This window comes from Castor canadensis, chromosome 8 (assembly GCF_047511655.1).
Source record: "Castor canadensis chromosome 8, mCasCan1.hap1v2, whole genome shotgun sequence".
Lineage (NCBI taxonomy): Eukaryota > Metazoa > Chordata > Mammalia > Rodentia > Castoridae > Castor > Castor canadensis.
In genome coordinates, this window is record NC_133393.1 from 24,451,014 (window position 1) to 24,466,235 (window position 15,222).

A 15,222-nucleotide genomic window follows, 5' to 3' on the forward strand; every position below is an offset into this window, starting at 1 on the left:
GAGACACTTTGCATGGCCTGTGGATCCAGATGGATGAACCCTCCAGAAAGTAGGGCCTTGGGGCATCTTGTGTCTATATCTCCATCCCCTCTGTTCTTACCTGCCATTTTGGATTCGTACTCCATGGAGTTGAGGGGAGTAATGGGGCCTTGAGTAGCCATAGTCCCGGGCAGCACTGGCAAGAGCCAGCAGAACATCCAGGCGGGAGGCAAGGTCCAATACTGGGGTCAAGACAGCTGCCCGTGCCAGCACCTGGCACTGTAACTGGTGCATCAGCAGGGTCTCTTGGTCTGGGAGTGGGTGAGATAGGGAGCTGGGGGTCAGCTCCAGTGGAAAGTGAAGGACAGAGGTTCATAGAGAGACCTGGAAACAGGCATGCAGGTATGATCTGAGACTCCCAGTGATAGAGAAGATGTAGAGTCACAGTGAGATAAACAGCAGGAGGAGAAGGAGCCTATCAGAGCCTCACCAAGCTGCAAGCTTCCCTCCAGTTTCTAGCTCATCTCACCCCGAATCTCACAGTGCAGGTCCCCCAGCAATGCATCCAGCTCCTTGGTTCGAGCACTACGATAATGCAACTTCTCTTCTGAAAGAAACTGGGTACAAGGGTTTAAAACTGTAGGCTTTGCTTTGCTTGGTTCTTGTCTCCCCTCCCACCTTTCTCATTCTACCTCCAGCACCCTACCCTGACTTTTCTCCTCTGTCTCACAGCTGTCTCACATTTGTGACAGTCATACTGGGTAGTGATGATGGGGTAAGACCCTTTCTTCTGCTGCAGATTCATTTTCTTTAACAGCCCTCTAGAGGTTGAGAATCTTACCATGAAGTCCAGTCCCTCAATCTCGAAGTCACTGGCTTCTGTCATAAAAGGCAGGCGGGAAATAGAAAGAAGGAAGCCAATCTGGAAAGAGTAAAAGAGAAAGAGCAGGGAGTGATCTATTAGGCACCTTCTCTTCCTTGAGGAAGCCCAGAGATCCCTGTATATATCCCCCATGCCTTCCTCCAGGGGCTAAAGTCACCAAAAGGTGTTCATGTTCTTCAGATTTCCCAAGTTTTCTTATCTACCAGTATGTCCTTCATAAGCCTAGTATCTCCTTGAAAAGAGGCCTGGAGGCTGTACCCACTATTCTGCCCTCACCAGAGGGATGTAGATGACACTGCATGAAGGAATACGAGAGTCCAGATTCTCCAGCTCCTTCCTAGCAACTTCAGTGAGGAAACTGGGAAGACCCATTAGTCTTCGTTTTTCTAAGAGGGTGGAAAACATGGATATCAAAAGTAAGGTTCCTGCTCTGGTTGCTGTGATGATCCCTGAGAATGGTACCCCATTGCTGGGCTCACAGGCCCATCCCCACACTCAACACTCACTCTCATCAATTTGAGGATCTATGTTGGGGAGGACTGTGAAGCGATTTTCAGAAAGACTGCCCTCAAAGTCCACCTGAGGAGACAGAAGAGAAGGCTGGTTTTTTATCACCCAGCACCCCCGCTCCTGTCTTCAGTTCTCCTTGGCCCTTGCAGTCCTACCCTAACTTGAATCTTCTAGACACTTCTGAACCCTTCAATTTCTGTCACCTCCTCTCATTGTCCCATTCTTTAGCGTCACCATCTCCTGTGCTTCTCCATCTTCCACACCATATTCCCCAGACCACAGTCCCTCTCCATTCTTCAACCCCATCTTTTCCTACCTCTCCAGGTGCCCTGTACCTTTCCTTCCACTCACCACTTTCCCAATGAGGCTGGCAATGTGGTGCAGGTCATCAGAGAACTCTTGAGCAATGTCCCGAAAAAGCTGGATGGACTGGGGTAGGGAGCGGCAGGCATCCCTCAAGCCTAGGGCACTGTACACAGTCTACAGGAGAAATGTACGAAGGAAGGCAACCTCCAACCCAATATATTGGAGATATATTGAGATCAGAGTTATCATTATGAGTTTCTGGGTTCTTTAATATACAGAGATAAATACAAGAACATATATGTATCTACATGGATTAATATACATACATGTATTTCTGGGCTGTTTCTGAAGTGAGGGCCTAAAAGAAGTGCTAGATACCTGAGTAGCATACCACATGGGTATGAACTCAGGGCCTCTCACTTACTAGGCAGGTGCTTTACTAACTGAGCCACTCTATCAGCCCAGCCCTCTTTTTTTTTTTGAAAATTATAGTAAAGTTTATTAGGAAAGAAATACACTTTCTTTTTTTTTTTTTTCTTTTATTATTCATATGTGCATACAAGGCTTGGTTTATTTCTCCCCCCTGCCCCCACCCCAAGAAATACACTTTCAATAGACTGAAAGTAGGTCATTTCTAGAGAGAGAACAAGAATGACCATAAAGTTGAAATTTAAAAATGAATTACAAATAGAATGAAATGAATGAGTGTAAGTATATAACCACACAGAAAGGAACTATTTTGGGTGACCAAAACATAGCAAACTAACTGTAAATCTCTAGGGTGGACAAAAAGAACTATCTTGGGAGAAATGACCCAAGCCTTGTATGCACATATGAATAATAAAATTAAAAAAAAAAAAAGAACTATCTTTCTTTTCCAAAAAAATCTTAAACAGATTTCCATAATCATAAAGTTAATAAGAGTGCTGGCATTGTTATTCTAAGACTGTTTTGGGTTTTTGTTTTGTTTTTGCAGTGCTAGGGATTAAACCCAGGCCTTATGCATGCTAGACAAGAGCCCTGCCACTGAGCTGTATCCCTAACCCTTTTAAGATTATTGTGGATATAGTGTGGGAAAACAAGCAAATGAATGATACTCTAATTTTATCATTCCTGGTGTTTCTGAGAACCAGAAATTTCGGTGTGGAAGAAAATAAATTTGTTTTTGAGACAGTGTCTTACTCTGTGGCCCAGGCTCGCCTCTATCTTCCTGCCATTTCTTTTTTTTTTTTTTTTTTCAGTACTGGGACTTGAACTCCATTGCTATATGTTGACTCTGAGTCCTAACTGAACAAAGTGTAAGAAAGACAATCATGACAGGGCTGGGGATGTAGTTCAGTGCTAGAATACTTATTTGTCCTGCACCAAGACCCTAGGTTCTATCCCCAGTACCACCAAAAAAAAAAAATTAAGAGATGATTAAATCAGATATTTGACAATATTAAAGAATTAGTTTTTGTAAAATAATGGTTTTTCTTTTGAGATGCTAGGGATCAAACCCAGGTTTTCAGATGTGCTAGGCAAGCACTTTACTACCGAGCTACACTCCAGCCCTGTTATTCTTTTTAAAATTTTTTTTCAGCAGGGTGCCAGTGGCTCACACCTATTATCCTGTCTATTTGGGAGGCTGAGATCGGGAGGATTGCAGTTCAAGGCCAGCCCAAGCAAATAGTTGGTGAAATTCCATCTCCAAAATTAACTACAGCAAAATGGGCTGGAGATGTGGCTGAAGTGGTAGAGTGCCTGCTTTGCAAGTGCAAAGCACTGAGTGCAAACCCCAGTTTGAACTTAGTTTTGGGGTCAGTATTTATGGAGGAAATGACATAATGGCTGGGATTTACTTCAAAATAATCCCAGAAGGGGAAATGGAAGGAAATATAGATGAAACAAGATGGGCATGAGTCAAAGTGTTGAAGTTGTACAATGGGGACAAGGGGGTTAATATTTCTTTCTCTAAATATTTTTAACATTTTCCACAATACAAAGTTGTTTTTTCTTTTTTTAACGTAGCAGGATAAAGTTGGACAGGGTGACCACAGTAAATAGGGTCTAGAGAATCTCAAGTTGGAGGCCAGCCTAGGCTACATAGAAAGACCCTGTCTCAAAACAAAAGGGAGGGAGAGCTTACCTTGTACAGAACCTGCCAGTCACTGACTTTGGTGTGGGACAACTTCATGCGTTTCAGAATCAGCTAAAGGCAGATAAGGAGACACTTTTCTCTCTACCACTGGGATGCCCCTCAAGAAGCCCAGTATCCAATATTGGCTCTCAACCTCCTTCTCCCACATCCCTGCCCCCACCCTGGGCTCACAGGCACATTCTTGATGTTGCTCATAAGCCGATGCAGCATCTGAGCCATGTCCAGATTCTGGGGCAGCAGAAAAAACTGAATGACATCCAGACGGGAATTGAGTTCCCCCAGGTCCTGAGTTGGACGTGTGAACCATAGCCTGGAAATAAGGGTTCAGGTAGGATTCAAAATTACATCTGTTCTCATAATTGTCTTCATCTCAATTTGCCAAAATATGTTTTAAAGTCCTTGGGGATTGTGGTAAAAGTACCCATGACATGCTATAGGAATGTACTGACAAGGGCAATGTCCCATTTATGCGGTGTGTTATCTGCTAAAAATTGTTGTCTGTATATAGTGATTTTGATGGATAAGACCATATGTCATTCCATGTGGATATGTGATGGAGCTTGTCAATATTTTAGGAGAGCAGTTGTTAAAAGTATTTGTGTGCCAACACTGTAGCTCTCTTTGTGGCTGCATAGTAGAGGGTGAGTCAGTATGAGTTTGCATAACTGTATTTAGCTGTGAAAGTATCTCTGGGTAATAGCCCAGACATTTGTCTTTTCAACTTCTTCCTGTAACACATAAAATCATCCCATGTGGAATGATGAGCATGAAATTCTAACAAAAGTCATCTCTTTAAGGAGAAAGGACTGGTGAGGGACATTTTAAAGAGTTTCAATTACTTAAACTGGCTAGTGAATATACAGGTTATTATTTTATTATTTATGACTTTTTATGTGTAAATATTTACTAATAAGTGAAAATAAACTGGCTGACAGAGTAGCTCAAGTGGTAGAGCACCTGCTTTGCAAGCGTGAGGCTGAGTTTAAATTCCCAAACTGCCCCTGCCCCGCCAAAAAAAAAGGTAAAATAAATTAGTATACCAAAATAAATGTCTCATCTATTTTTGTCTAATTCTGGGTGTTCTTCCTATAGCTATGAAGAATATGTGACTCCAGCATGGTACTGGCACAAAAACAGACATGAAGACCAGTGGAACAGAATAGAGGATCCAGATATGAAGCCACACAACTATGAGCAACTTATCTTTGACAAAGGAGCTAAAAATATACGATGGAGAAATAGCAGCCTCTTCAACAAAAACTGCTGGGAAAACTGGTTAGCAGTCTGCAAAAAACTGAAACTAGATCCATGTATATCACCCTATACCAAGATTAACTCAAAATGGATCAAGGATCTTAATATCAGACCCCAAACTCTTAAGTTGATACAAGAAAGAGTAGGAAATACTCTGGAGTTAGTAGGTATAGGTAAGAACTTTCTCAATGAAACCCCAGCAGCACAGCAACTAAGAGACAGCATAGATAAATGGGACCTCATAAAACTAAAAAGCTTCTGTTCATCAAAAGAAATGGTCTCTAAACTGAAGAGAACACCCACAGAGTGGGAGAAAATATTTGCCAATTATACATCAGACAAAGGACTGATAACCAGAATATACAGGGAACTTAAAAAACTAAATTCTCCCAAAACTAATGAACCAATAAAGAAATGGGCATGTGAACTAAACAGAACTTTCTCAAAAGAAGAAATTCAAATGGCCAGAAAACACATGAAAAAATGCTCACCATCTCTAGCAATAAAGGAAATGCAAATTAAAACCACACTAAGATTCCACCTCACCCCTGTTAGAATAGCCATCATCAGCAACACCACCACCAACAGGTGTTGGCGAGGATGTGGGGAAAAAGGAACCCTTTTACACTGTTGGTGGGAATGTAGACTAGTACAACCACTCTGGAAAAAAATTTGGAGGCTACTTAAAAAGATGGACATCGATCTACCATTTGATCCAGCAATACCACTCTTGGGGATATACCCAAAAGACTGTTACTCCAGAGGCACCTGCACATCCATGTTTATTGCGGCACTATTCACAATAGCCAAGTTATGGAAACAGCCAAGATGTCCCAGCACTGACGAATGGATTAAGAAAATGTGGTATCTATACACAATGGAATTTTATGCAGCCATGAAGAAGAACGAAATGTTATCATTCGCTGGTAAATGGATGGAATTGGAGAACATCATTCTGAGTGAGGTTAGCCTGGCCCAAAAGACCAAAAATCGTATGTTCTCCCTCATATGTGGACATTAGATCAAGGGCAAACACAACAAGGGGATTGGACTATGAGCACATGATAAAAGCGAGAGCACACAAGGGAGGGGTGAGGATAGGTAAGACACCTAAAAAACTAGCTAGCATTTGTTGCCCTTAATGCAGAGAAACTAAAGCAGATACCTTAAAGCAACTGAGGCCAATAGGAAAAGGGGACCAGGAACTAGAGAAAAGGTTAGATCAAAAAGAATTAACCTAGAAGGTAACACCCACGCACAGGAAATCAATGTGAGTCAATGCCCTGTATAGCTATCCTTATCTCAACCAGTAAAACCCCTTGTTCCTTCCTATTATTGCTTATACTCTCTCTACAACAAAATTAGAGATAAGGGCAAAATAGTTTCTGCTGGGTATTGAGGGGGGGGAGCGGGAGGGGGTGGAGTGGGTGGTAAGGGAGGGGGTGGGGGCAGGGGGGAGAAATGAACCAAGCTTTGTATGCACATATGAATAATAAAAGAAAAATGAAAAAAAAAAAAAGAATATGTGACTCTAAGAACTTAAGTCCATGAGTTTTTTTCCACAATAGAGCAAGCCACTGGGGATGTGGCTCAAATGGTAGAGTGCCTACCTCAAAACTGCAAGACCCTGAGTTAAAAGCCCAGTACTGCCAAAAATAAATAAATAAATAAATAAATAAATAGTTAAAGGAGCAAGCTATTTTATCTAAGAGCCAATGTTGCCTGGCGCTAGTGGCTCATGCCTGTAATCCTAGCTACTCATGAGGCAGAGATCTGGACAATCACTGTTTGAAGTCAGCTGGGGCAAATAGTTTGCAAGACCCAATCTCAAAAAACCCTCCACAAAAAGGGCTGGTGAAATGGCTCAAGGTGTAGGTCCCGAGTTCAAATCCCAGTTCCACAAAAACAAAAACAAAAACGAGCCAATGTGTGGAGACACTGGGGCCTGAGATAATTATCTCACATTTAGTCTACAGTCAACACCCCAAATTAACAGGTTTTTGGCAGTACTGGGGTTTGAACTCAGAGCGTTGTGCTTGAAAGGCAGGTGCTCTATAACTTGAGTCACTCAGCCAGCCCAATACCCCAAAATGGATTCAAGGGTGGTTTTAGGACCCTCTACTTGGCCATGAGGGCTTTCTGCCACAGCAGCGTAGGTCAATCTGAGAATATCTATCCCCACTTTGGACAGCACATGAATCTCACTAAGCAGACTATCTTGTGAAACACCTAATATCTTTGATTGGTATTCTACTAGTACCTTGGGAGATTTTAAGCCAATTTTCCTAATTTTATAGCTAAGGAAATGAGACCCTTAGGATAAACAACTTGTCCAAAGTCACACTGCTAATGAGAAGTGTGTCTATGTCTCAAACTCAGCTCTCCTGACTGCCACGACTGCTCTTTAAAACATAGTGACATTCAGTCATATTCTCAGCACCCTGTCAGCTCTAAACTAACTGGGTCCCGAGTTCATCATTCAGGTTATGATTCCATGCCTTGTATCTCCCATCTGGAAAATCTGTACTTGTCTCCATCTTTAACCTAGTTTTTTCCACTGTGAATTCCTTCTCTCTCATCCCTGGTTGAGATTAGACATCTAATCTCTAATCCTGAAGCACAGAAGAATGTGTGAGTAATTAAATTACTCCACCAATTACCTAGAGATGACTTCACAGATTATCCTAAATTAACCCATGGCAGGGGGTAAGGTGGGGAAAGGCTTGTGCACCTATAGGCTAGCAAAGGTTTCTGTTCTGAGTTTTAAGATGTGAATATAGTATGTTTGCATTTATGTGCTGTGTTTGCTCACTGAGTTCTCTACCTACAAAGTCATGTGTCAGGCAATAGACAGAGTTCAAAGCTATGGAGGCCAGCAGAGTTACTAATTCTAACCTGATACGACAGTGCAACTGAAAAACATAAATACTAAATAAGCACAAGGAAGGTGCACGTCAATCTCCTTATAGGTAGCTGTGAAAGCTTCATTGAAAAGGTGATAGATAGTTGGTTTGAACCTTGAAGAGGAGATTATATTTTGACTAAAGGAGAACAGGCAAAAGACTTTCCAGAGAGAAAAGTAATAAACACTAGCATGATGTGTTTCCATAATGGCAAGTGTTCCTAAATGATTAGAATACAGGGTGGTTCTAGTAGAAAAGAATTTATGAGAAGTTTGGGACTGTGAGCCTGGAGATTAAAACTGGGTGAATGGGCGATATCCTGAGCATCGTAATGTAACATCATATACTAAAGAAGCTAATCTTCACCCTGAAGGGAATGGGAAGCATCCTGCTATTTTGTGTCCACTTGCGTGCCCCTCCCCCAGTGAAGTAACATGTTCACATCTCTGTGTTGCAATGGTTGGTATTTTAGGATAAAGTGTTAATTAGAAAAAGACAAGATTAGAGGCAGAGAGACCAATTTGAAGCCAATCCAATGCTCCAGGTTAGAAATGATGATGACCAGAATTGAAGCAGTAGAAAGGAGAAACGAATGGCTGAGAGATCTCAGGATAGAATCAATAGACATTAGAAATAATTAAACATGGGGAGTGAGGGAGAAGCATCAATCCAAGGTTCATAGCTTGAAAAGTATACTGCCAGCATTGCCATTAACCAAAAAAAGGCTGCAGAAGAGAAGCAGGTCTGCGGGGCATTAGTTTGGATGTTCTGAGTTTGAGGGACCTGTGGAAACTATGGACAACAATGAAATACAATTAGATTCCACATATAGAGTTTAGAACTAGAGACATGAATTTGGGAGTTCAAATTAGAGAAGTGAGGTGTGTTGTGTTTTGCTTTTGCTTTTTTTTTTTTTTCTATGCCAGTGATGGATGCCAGGCAGAGCCTTGCACATGCTAGGCAAGCATTCTACCACTGAGCTACAGTCCCAACCTATGAAAGTTTTTTGTTTGCTGCTGTTTTGAGACTGTTTGTTATGTAGCCCAAGCTGGTCCCAAACTCTGGGTCCTCTTGCCTTAGCCTCCTGAGTTCTGGGATTATTAGGCATGTGCCACCATATTGGAATTTTTTTTTTTTTTTTACAATTAAAGGTGTTGCCATTTACATAGCATATGGAAAATAAAAAGATCTCACATTAGTATTCTATGGTGGTATTTCTGACCTTATATATGTATCATCTGTAGGTATGTATCTGCACTGACAACATAAAATGAAGATAATTCCAGCTACCACATAGTGTTATTGTGAGGATTACATACATTTAACCAGTGCTCAGCAAAGGGAGGTTATTTTGCTTGCGTTGGTGGTATAGTGGTGAGCATAGCTGCCTTCCAAAGGGAGGTTATTTTACTGCAACTACCGGATGGGGTGGTGTGTGGTGTTCTGTAGACTGCTATCAGTAGGCATCAATATATAGTATACACAAGGAACTCTTGCATTTCTGTGTAGCACGTCTGAGACCCACTCACCTGAGCAGCTTTTCTCCCCACTTACAGCGGCATCTGTTGAGGATTCCTGTGGGAGTGTGGACAGGGAGTGAGCTGGTTACAAAGCAGGCTGGCCTGGGGGTCCAGATACAGGGCACAAATGCAGTACCAAGTACCTGGTACTTGACCACAAATTTGGGTCAGGATTACCATGGAGATGCGGAAAAGGGTTGAATACTCACAGAAACACTCAGCCGAAAAATATGCAAAACAGGCCTAGCTAAAACTCACAAAGAGACCAACACACATATGTAAAAATTAGACACAACTCACTAAGATGTACAGATACTTGAGGTCATGTCCCTCATATAGCCTAAAGCTAGAGGCATCTGATAAAGATACTATATGAATCAAACATAGGCAGTTACCACAATTACATAACTCCTCTCTACATAAGGACCCCATGAAATCACTTACAGGTACCTATCTAGAAGAAACATTCATATGGACCCAGGGAATGAACACAGAACTGGTAAAGTTACAGGTGATGTGCAAAAAAAAATATTGTACAGCTAGAGTTTGGGGCAATTCTAACTCAGAGCAGGTACAAAGACAGTAAGAAAGCTGGATTGGTATGGAAGAGACAGCTGGTGATGGGAGTGAAGTAGGAAGAAAGGGCTGGATCACAGCTTTGGAGCCAACTGCTTTTTATAGCAGGTTTTTGTAGCATGGGGTAAAGAACAGGGCATACCTACCAAAGAGGCTGAGCCCCTCCTTCAGTCCACTGGCCACTTTATACACTGAGGGGTGAGACTCACTCTTAAATATCTGCAGAACACTGTCAGGGAGAAATGGTGGAATTTAGGGTAACCTGGATTTTTGAAGAGAAAGGGAATTGAGGACTGAGAAAACAGAATGGGGATTGGGACCATCCTCCTCCCAATACATTGAGAGGTTGAACCTAGGCCTACCATTTCAACCAAGTCCCCAACTACTGAGATGATCATGATGCAATAATCTCTCATTTTTCTGTGCCTCCCCTTAGAAAAGGAGGGTGAGGGCCTGCTGGAGTGGTTCAAGTAGTAGAGCACCTGCTTAGTAAGTGCAAGTGCAAAACCCTGAGTTCAAACCCCAATACTTCCCCCCCCCCAAAAAAAAGGGTAGAGTGTTTGTCTAGCATGCACCAGGCCCTGGGATTCCTAGCACTTTCCTGTCACCCACCTCCCCTTTCTTTCCTTCAGGGAGAGACCTCAATAGCCAGGATAAGGGAAACTGAAGCCTTATTAGGATTATTATAGCATTAAACTTAATCCTTCTCTCTCCCCAGAATGGCAGCCTGCTTCTACCTTCTCACCTGTAAGTGTCTTGGTCTATGCTCACCAGATGGGTCCTGAGGACAAAATACAAGATGGCTGGGATATGGTCTAAGTTAATTCCAAAGCTCCACCCCTTAGGTCCCCTTTTCTGAATATTGTCTCAATCTTCTCCCCAGAGCTCCACAGCCCCTTAAGTTCTTCTTTGTGTCCTAGCCCAATTCATCCACTGGACTCTGCCCCACCACTCCCAAACTCTGGGTTTATTTTTTAATCATCCTAATCCCACTTTACTTTAGTTGAGGTTAGGGTGAATCACCTACAAAACAAATTTCTTAAAGCCCAGGATGGGGACACTGACGTTATAGTCTTCCAGTTCAACCCCAATTCTTCTACGACCCAAGAACTTGAGCAGTCCTCCAAGTGCCCGAACCTGGGAAGTGATCAGCAGGGGAGTTGGGATAAATCCTAATGTCCCAGAGGCTGGACAACACCAGGAAAACTTATTTTCCAGTGCTGGGCCAGTGCCTTCCAGAACTCAGTCTCTGTTCTGGCATGCTTGCCTTTGTCTAACCTGCCATACATCATAGCCCTTACTCCCAGGACCCAGCTCACCATAAGGAGGCAGTCAAATGGAATAATGGAGGAAAGGAAGAGGATTTTCTCTGTGGCAGTCATGGACTCTGGGATGAAGGCATAGTTTCCAGAAAGAAGACGTTGTTTGCTTATCTCTAGACCTATTGGGGAGAGAAAGGTCTTACAGCCCAGTTTTTTCATCCCATTTTAAGAGTAAGAGAAGAGACGCAAAAGAAATGATGTGACTTGCTCAAGTTTACCGAGGCAGTTAATGGAAAGCTGAAGCAAGCATCAAATTTCCAGACTTTTAGTCTAATTCTTTTTTTAATTTTCTATGTAAGATAAAGATATTTGGCAGCCGGGCACCGATGGCTCACAGCTGTAATCTAGCTACTCAGGAGGATCTGGAGGATCAAGGTTTGAAGCCAGCCTGGACAAACAGTTTGTGAGAGCTTGCCTATCTCAAAAAACCCTTCACAAAAAAGGGCTGGTGGAGTGGCTCAAGGTGAAGGCCTGAGTTCAAGCCCCAGTACCACAAAAAAAAAAAAAAAAAAAAAAAAAAATTTTTGGTGAAAAACAGAACCTGAGAAAGATAAATGACTCAGGAGAGAAAGATACCTGTCTGGAATTGGGGAGTTTAGGTTAAAAAGACTGCACCGATAGAACTAGTAACATTATACCCTCGCATCTAATTAAGATAGAACATTCCCTGTCCTTTTTCAAACCTAGGAAAATTTTGGAAGTGCCTTATGATCATCAGGGTCACTAATGCAGTGACTTTTTTTTTTTTTTAATGATAAATGACTGTCTTAAAGGGGAAAATTCCAATAATCAAAGCTGTTCAAAAAGTTTTACTACTCCTTCCTCTCAGGTGAGGCCCTCATCCCTAAGACAAGTCTTCACAATAAGTTATAAAATGGTAAGGGGCAGGAGAGATCTTAGGGAATCTGGTTACTGGGCATAGAGAGGTGGGTTTAAGATGAGAAAAGGCTGAGGGGAAATCTTTAGTGACAGAGTGGAGTTAGGAGAAAGGGTGGGGACACTGGGATGGGGAATTCGAAAAACAAAAGGAGATACCAAAATCCACACTTGGCAAATACATGATTTCAGGCCTCTTTGGCCCTCTGTGCTCCCCAGAGGCTGTGGGAGGCAAAGAAAGGATCATCAATTCTTTCTGTACATCTCAAGTCTTTCTGCCCATTTCACTCTCCCCCTCACCCAGTTCTACCCTCCTGGAACATTCCATGTTTAACCTTTTCTCATTTCCCTCTCCCCTTAGCCAGTCCTTACCAAGCTTCCCTAGAAACCGAGTCATATTCTCATCCTGTTTGGCACTTGTAACAACAGACCGGGGATTGATTTCATCCAGAACTTGAAAAGATAGACCAAATGAGTTAAAAGACCTTTATCCTTTGACTAAGAGGGAACTCTCCTTGCTACCATTTCTCCCTCAAGAGTTGATTTTCTCCCTGTAAGAGTAGGGAGTGCTCAACCTATAAGGAACATAGGTAAAAGTCAGGAATGAGATTTAGAAAAGTTAGTAAGACTGTCAAAATGGTAGGAGGGAGAAAGATTTCCTAGAGACTGTCACTAGACTATAAACCCTGGAAGACAGTCAGGACTTACTTGCCTAGGACTGTACCTGCAGCATTTAACATATTGTAGTACCTGTTGAATAATGAAATGAGTTTCTAAAAACAACAGAGGTTGTTGAAGTCAGATAGCACATGTGACTGAAACACACTTCCAAACCTAAAGAGTAGAGGAATTCATGGTTCTGTCCCCACCTCTCTGGAGAAGCTTGAGACTCTCCTGGTCTGGGGCATCTGGCATAAAGTGGATAGTGGAGTCACCAGTGTCATAGTAGGCAATGCCCAGATTTCCTGAATTCCACAGCACACACAGATGGATCTGTCCCACAGGGAAGAAAGGAAACCAATATTTGAACCTTTCAGAAGTGTAGGATTTTGCCAGGCCTTGTTATCAAACCTCTGAGACAGGCATGGGCACCCCATTTCTCAGCATGGGTAAGTGGCTTGCCCGCCCTCCCAACGCCTTTTTATTCTTACACCCCGACATTCCTGTCGACTTCCCACCCTCTCTCCCGATTGAGACCTCAGCAGGTTCCTCGTCGTTGTCGTTGTCGTTGTCCTCCTCCTCGCTTTCTCCCATTTCTCCGGGGCCCACCACTGGGCCCTGGCAGGGGAAGCTGTCCCGAGCCGCCCCGGGTCCCGGTCCCTGCGGCGTTCTGTCCTGGGTCGCTTTAAAGGCGGCCATGGGCTTGGAGGCCCTGCTATGCGGAAAGTTCAGGTAGTTCAGATGCGACATTTTGAAGAGGCTCGGTGGTGCGCAGAAATGCAAACCCACCGGGAATTAATGCGAGAGGCTGGGAGGGACGTAAAGAGCTGTGGTGACAGGTATGGGGGCACTGCGAACAACTTCGCAGGTATTTCTCTAAAATACCTACTGTGGGAAACCCCACACGGCCCACCCTCATTTGTTACATGGATTTGTACTTTGGAAGGGTTAGGTCTAAGGGCCCTGTGGGACGAGTTGTAACACATCTAATCTGTTTCTGCCCCATGACCACAACTTCACGCTCTCGCCCCCCCACCCCACCACCACTGTGGCCATCTCGCAGCGTTTTCCCGCCTTTTCCGTCACCTGGGTCGCAACCGACGCCAGACTACGCCTCTGGCCAGCCGCCTGTAACTCGCGGATGGCGCGCGCCAGGGCGTGGGCTGGGGACTGCGCACGCACACGCCCCGCCCTCTTATCTACTATTGGTCGGAGAGTCCTGGAGCCTACCTAGAGATCCAGTAGAACGAGAAAGAGTCTGGGCGCTGAAGAGTCTGAGCGCTGATTGGTCTATTCGCATTAGGGGCGTTACCTGAACGTTCAAACTTCCCGCCCTCTGCTGTTGCTTAGCAGCCAGGCCTCTACTCTCAGTGTTTCAGGGCTTTGATTGATGCCAGGAGGAGCCCACAAGATGAACTTGAGCTGAGCCAGAGTCCTAGCCCCGGAAAGGGGGGTCTAGCGGCGTTGGGGAGGGGCTTGGGGGAGAGGTTTGGGATGGAGCCCGACCTTTAAAGGGCCAGAGGCATTTTTACCCCTTGAATCGTGAAGAGAAGCCACATTAATTCAACCTGTGCTAACTCCCAGTTAATATTTGTACCGTCTGAGTTAATATTTATAAAGAACTTAGAACAGTGCCTAGCAAACAAAGTAAGAGCTACATTAATGTTTTAAACAAATAACTGGAAACAAGCACTGCTCCTATTTCAACCCTACTTTGCCTGTTTCCTAGGTGCAGGCTGTTACCACCCCTGCAAGGGGCCTGATTTATTATTTCACACACACACACCTCGGAGGAGATGGAAGTACTCAAATGACACCAAATTCTGAAATAAGTATACTTAATGAGAGCATCTATACCCCTGACAGGTTAAGCCTACTCTTCACCCCATACACACGCTCCTAATAACAGAGTGTGTTATTCATTCATTCAGCATCTATTTATTTAGCGCCTACTCTTGGACAGTTGATGGGCTCTTAAACAGAGAACATAATGAAGTTCCTGCTTCTTGAAAGTTATTTTTAGCGTGTTTTGGGGGAGGGACAGGAGAAGAAGAGAGGAGACTGTAAGGGAGAAAGAAAGAAATATATACTTTTCTTTTTGATGGGACTGAAATTTGAACTCAGGACTTTGTGCTTACAAAGCATGCGTTCTGCTGTTTGAGCCACATCTCCAGTCCATTTTAATCTGATTTTTTTGGAAATGGGTGGTGGTGGTTGCCCAGGCTGGCCTTGAACCGTGATCCTCCAGATCTCAGCCTGCTGATCTCACCTCATAAGTAGCTAGGATTACAGG

The 15,222-nt window shown here is 43.5% G+C and overlaps 1 protein-coding gene across 5 annotated transcripts in view; it reads right to left on the minus strand.

Annotated features, from left to right (window-relative positions):
* Window positions 1–15,222, minus strand: part of Msh5 (mutS homolog 5) — a 33,293-nt gene that overhangs the window by 2,603 nt on the left and 15,468 nt on the right. Inside the window, exons 1-18 of one of the 5 annotated variants that reach the window (XM_074082541.1) lie at window positions 14,016–14,913; window positions 13,467–13,641; window positions 13,139–13,262; window positions 12,642–12,722; window positions 12,429–12,491; window positions 11,391–11,512; window positions 11,099–11,208; window positions 10,817–10,852; window positions 10,218–10,300; window positions 9,505–9,550; window positions 3,990–4,128; window positions 3,807–3,869; window positions 1,724–1,852; window positions 1,369–1,441; window positions 1,139–1,248; window positions 821–901; window positions 509–596; window positions 101–290 (exon numbers count right to left, since the gene is read on the minus strand). In XM_074082541.1, coding sequence (XP_073938642.1) covers window positions 101–290; window positions 509–596; window positions 821–901; window positions 1,139–1,248; window positions 1,369–1,441; window positions 1,724–1,852; window positions 3,807–3,869; window positions 3,990–4,128; window positions 9,505–9,550; window positions 10,218–10,300; window positions 10,817–10,852; window positions 11,099–11,208; window positions 11,391–11,512; window positions 12,429–12,491; window positions 12,642–12,722; window positions 13,139–13,262; window positions 13,467–13,628 — 1,700 coding nt within the window. In that variant the 5' untranslated portion in view covers window positions 13,629–13,641; window positions 14,016–14,913. Of the gene's footprint in view, window positions 1–100; window positions 291–508; window positions 597–820; window positions 902–1,138; window positions 1,249–1,368; window positions 1,442–1,723; window positions 1,853–3,806; window positions 3,870–3,989; window positions 4,129–9,504; window positions 9,551–10,217; window positions 10,301–10,816; window positions 10,853–11,098; window positions 11,209–11,390; window positions 11,513–12,428; window positions 12,492–12,641; window positions 12,723–13,138; window positions 13,263–13,466; window positions 13,645–14,015; window positions 14,914–15,222 lie in introns of those variants that run through there. The other 4 variants (XM_074082540.1, XM_074082539.1, XM_074082542.1 and 1 more) reach the window with 4 other exon arrangements.